Source organism: Cicer arietinum, chromosome 1 (genome assembly GCF_000331145.2).
Source record: "Cicer arietinum cultivar CDC Frontier isolate Library 1 chromosome 1, Cicar.CDCFrontier_v2.0, whole genome shotgun sequence".
Taxonomy (NCBI): domain Eukaryota; kingdom Viridiplantae; phylum Streptophyta; class Magnoliopsida; order Fabales; family Fabaceae; genus Cicer; species Cicer arietinum.
Window position 1 is genome coordinate 23,333,478 of NC_021160.2, and position 5,400 is coordinate 23,338,877.

A 5,400-nucleotide genomic window follows, 5' to 3' on the forward strand; every position below is an offset into this window, starting at 1 on the left:
TGGGGTTTAGAAAAAAGGTATGTATCCTTGAAGAGAACTTTGTTAAATTGGGGTTTAGAATTAAATTGGGGTTTAGAAAATAGGTATGTATCCTTGAAGAGAACTTTGTTAAATTGGGGTTTAGAATTAAATTGGGGTTTAGAAAATAGGTATGTATCCTTGAAGAGAACTTTGTTAAATTGGGGTTTAGAATTAAATTGGGGTTTAGAAAATAGGTATGTATCCTTGAAGAGAACTTGCTAGATTTAGAATGAATTCAAACTCTATAATCAAGAGAAGAAGTACGAGGGACATACGTATGCTTCAATTCAACCAAGAAAGAATTGAAGAATGTTAGAGGACATTTTCCAAGAACCATTATCAATAAAAGAACACACTTTAGAAACTAAAAGATATCTATTAAAAAGAAAAACTAAAAAAATCATATTAAAATTTAATTCTACGGTATGAAATCCAAAAAATAAGACACGATTCTTAATTGAAATTTAAATCAAAGTTCAACTTGTCCTTTGCATGGATATCATTAACAATTATGATTTTTCAAAATGAAGAACCCAACTATTGGATTTAGTATACAGAATTATTAAAAATAATCAAGTAAAGGCTAATCAAATTGAACACAAAATTATCCTTATAATTATTTAGTCAATTTTTTTTTACGGTTACAATTTCTCTTAAATAGTGGTTTGATTCTCAAATGCACCGATAAAAGGTACACCTGTTGAAGGTAGCCATTGGTCTCCTAAAATTAATGTAGACACGGTGAAATTAGTAGCCTGACTAGAATCATTTAACACGTGAAAGCCTGACCATTTCACTCGACTTTGTAGATTAGCTCCATGACCATAATTATTATACTCTGCATAATACAATGTATCCAAATATTGAGATGAATTCCATTCTAGCCACCCTTTAGGATTCAATACCTCGTTCATATAAGTTTGCATGAAAACCGTGGTTGAATATGGGTGCCATGGTCTGCCAAGGAATGTTAAGGTAGAGTTAATATATGGCAGAAGCTCAATATCTGCAGATATATTACAAAATTGAAATGAGAATGCAGTTTGTTTTCCTTTGTATAGTCCTCCTTGAGCTGTGATAGTGTTCTATTGTCCATGCAATCCTTTTTTTACAAGTATTTGGCAGTTTTGAAACACTACTTTAGCATACCCAAATATGAAGTCTATAGTTCCACTAATTTTGCACTCTCTGTAAAATTGGCGATTGATGTTGGCAAGTAAACTGTCTTGATAACCAAAGATTCCACATCTATAGAAGACAGATAAGTCAGAGTCTGAGCGTAGAGCCACTGCTTGCTCATTTTCGGGTCCAGCAGTGTTCCTGAAGGAAATGTCTTGTGCTATGAACCCTGCACCTCTAACATCTTCATACAAAACACTCAAAATTTGTGAGAATTGTGCAAGAGGTTTCATCATTATTTAAAAAATTACAAGATATTAAACTTTAAAGGTCTGTTTACATAATACTAATTAAAATATATTAAATAACTTTCTTTAATTCTTTGAATCTAACTAATATAACATTCCTAGTTAAATCTTCCTTTAGGCATTGATATATTGTAGATTTTTTTTATATATAACACAATAAAAGCATGAGAAACACTTTAATTTTGTAATATATTCTGAAAAAAATACTTAATATTGTCCTTAATCTTTAGTATTCTTTTGTTAGCTTAAATGTATAAACATAAAAAAGTAGAAGTTATTTCGATATAATGACACAATATTTTTCTATCTAGTTTTCTTTTTAAAATAATAAAAATATTTTTGCTCAAAGATGATAAATTTTTTTATTGGAACTGAAAATATATTTACTTAACATGCAAATTAAAGTGGGCAATATACAGGGGAAATAGAATATGCAGTGATTGTGGGAACAGAGTCCTTACCAAAGGTAGCAGTTTCGTATGAAGTTAAGTTATTTTGACGGTGACTCAAGTTACCAAAGATGATAGTAGCATCCATACCTTCTCCAATTATTGTGATGTTCACCTTGGTTTCATGAATAAATACATTCTCTATGTAGACACCCTTCTTTACAAATATCACATAGCGTTTCATGCTATTGATAGGTGCTGCAAGTACCGCTTCCTTCACCGAAGTATAGTTTCCACTCCCATCAACAACAACAGTAACATTAGCAATAACAATTGCATTTGTAATCTTTATAATGAAAATGTCATACAAAACTAAAGAGAAAATGAGAGAGTAGAAAAAATATGAATTTGAAGCTTTTGAGTGAGCCATAGAAATGAGATGAAAGAAAAGACTAGTGAGTAGAATATGAATCCAAGTATTATGCTTTCTTTCACCATTTACCCCCTATATATACATATATATATATATATATATATATATATATATATATATATATATATTTACATTTATTTATTAAATAAAAAAAGTAAATATATTAAATAACTCAAAGGCTAGGTGTAAATCATATCAAGGTGCATACTAACTAAAGTGGTTTAGTTCATTCTATGTTAATTAAAGGTCTTGAGTTCAATCCATTCTTATGCCTTCTTTTTGGAATAAATTATGCTTTGAAAAGACGTAATTGTTGATTAAAAATTAAAAGGCACAGTTTGTGGTTCGAACCAAGGTCATCTGGAAAAGAGGTGAATTGATCAACCACCATGTCAATGAGATGCTTTATTGGATAAAAAAGAATGTTATATGCATATATCACTTAGCGAAACAGTGGCAGAATGAAGAATTTTTACATACTATTGAAATATATTCTTGGTGTGTTAGTATAAAGGGGATTCACTGGTTATCTCATTTGCATCCGATTGGTAGGGGAGAATTGAACCTAAATGCTAGTTTAACAACACACTAATGTGATGCTTTATTGAAAAAAAAGAATGTTATATGCATATATCACTTAGCGAAACAATGGTAGAACCAAGAATTTTTACATACTATTGAAATATATTCTTGTTGTGTTAGTGTAAAGGGGATTCGCTGGTTATCTCATTTGCATCCGATTGGTAGGGGAGAATCGAACCTAAATGCTAGTTTAACAACACACTTTGAAATTTGCTACATATAATCTTCATTAACAAACTTCACTATTAAAGTCTTGCAGCAAATTCACAGCAACTCTAGTGAATATTTTTAACTATTTCTTAGGTTAATCCATTAAAACCAATATTGTAGCAATAAAATTGATACTTTATGTGTTATCTCAATTGACATTCTATTTGATAAAATTATATCTAAACTGAAATCAATAGCTGACAAAAATACTAAAAATAATCATGTGAATATTTTTAGCAACTCTAGTGAATATTTTTAGCTATTTCCTAGGTTAATCCATTAAAACCAATATTGAATCCGAGAATTTATGTACCCAAGAATTGAATCCACAACCAACCACCATAAAACTCTATACATCTGGAATGTAACATGTATCAAATTCAAAAAGACTTTACAAACAGATGATAATTAACTACCCTAATACCTAAATAAAAAATCATCAAGGTGCTTGGAGATTTGATAAATGACTTTGTAATGTTGCTTCACTTTAGCTGTATGAAAGAAAACGGTACAACACTTTCGTATATATAAAAGATGCATATTAACTAATTAGGGAAGTGGATGTGAGATATTTCTAAATATTGGGTAATATATGTATTTATAATTGGTAAAAATTTACATGAAATTGTTGTTGGTTTAGTGGTTTTGTTATGCCTTTATTTTGAATAAATTCTGCTTTGAAAAGACGCAATTGTTGATTAAAAATGAAAAGGCGCAATGGGTGGTTTGAACCCAAGTCATCTGCGAAAAGTCAATTACTAGATCAGTGCAATGCTTTAATAAATAATTGAATGTTATATGAATATGTTATATGAATATATCCCTTCGTAATACCATGGCAGAACCAAATAAATAATTGAATGTTATATGAATATATCCCTTCGTAATACCGTGGCAGAACCAAATAAATAATTGAATGTTATATGAATATATCCCTTCGGAATACCGTGGCAGAACCAAGAACTGTAACATACTATTGAAAGATATTGATAGTGCAAATCATATCAAGGTGTTCGAAAGTACCCTGAAGGGGATTTGCTAGTTATCTCATTTGCATCCGATTGGTGGGGGAGAATTGAACCTAAAGGCTAGTGTACCAACTACATATAATCTTCATCAACAACTCCACTGTGACACCCTAAACCCCCAAATAATATCAAACAACAGAATCCTTTTTAAAGTACACATACTTATGTTTTAAATTCAGTGCAAATATAGTCCCAACCCAATATCACTATCAAAGCGGGAATTCCCAAAATAAAATGCTCAAAATAACATCAATACAATGTATATAAATAGAGTCTCCAAGACGTGACGACTTCCGCCCCTCCGATGGTATTAGTCATCACCTGCAACTTACAACTCGTCTGCGTCCGTCGCAAACGCCAAACACAAACAACGAGGGGTGAGTATCGAAATTATGTAACAGTATAAAATACACGAGGATAACACGCAAACAATCAAATTATCATAATCTCAAAAACAGTCAAGTGTATAATATCAACGATTTATCAAATTCATTCACAATAAGATAATCACCATGATGAAATGCTATGCATGTCCTATACTCTATACTTCATCATTTGGTACCATTCTACTCTGAAGTACTTGGTTAGGAGGCCTGATACTATGCCACTACAAGAGTGGACGGACAATTCATGAATGGCCAAGTCCTCATAGATCCCCTCAACTCAACCCGAGGCACATATACGCGACAGTCGGGGTACTCTTGTGTTGCACGGTAGTTCCCAGCCTTAGGGAATAACCCACTAATCCACTTAGGAATTCCCCATTAGGTGTACCCCCAAGGTCTATCAGTCTTACCTTATAGTTCGATTGTAGCCATCCACGATAAGACTCATTCAGTTATACTTCCCCGAATCACTAGGTTTGTCAGACCCTCCCTATATGATGACAAAATAATCCTAACTCCAAAATCTACAACACATATCTCAGACTTACTCGATCATCACAACTCAATAAGTTTTAGTTTGACTTCGCAATATTCATCATCATATATCTTTATCAGTCAATCACAATAAAATCACAATATTTTGTTTACACTACTCACAATGCATCATTCAATCTTACCAATCACAAATAACAGATCAAACAGGTGGCATATTCAAGTGATATCACAATTTCATTCAAGCAGCAAGAACACTCCAGTACATATCATTCACACAGTAACAATCAACATAATATTTATAAAATCAGACGGCATACAATCTTGATATAAATAAATTCACAGCAATTCTATAGGTTACTAAATTATATTTTAATCCTCACTATTACCATTCACATTTTATTAATTAATTATTATTACTCAATAGGGCTC

At 31.6% G+C, this 5,400-nt stretch overlaps 1 protein-coding gene and 1 pseudogene across 1 annotated transcript in view; both read right to left on the bottom strand.

The window, feature by feature from the left end:
• Positions 1-674: 674 nt before the first annotated feature.
• LOC101497127 (probable pectinesterase/pectinesterase inhibitor 32) lies at positions 675-2,267 on the bottom strand (annotated as a pseudogene).
• Positions 2,268-3,981: 1,714 nt separating this feature from the next.
• The window catches only part of LOC140918680 (uncharacterized), a 3,483-nt gene continuing 2,064 nt past the window's right edge, over positions 3,982-5,400 (bottom strand). The window contains exon 2 of the mRNA XM_073363396.1: positions 3,982-4,025. Within this exon, the coding sequence (XP_073219497.1) occupies positions 3,982-4,025 (44 nt within the window). The remainder of the gene's footprint in view (positions 4,026-5,400) is intronic.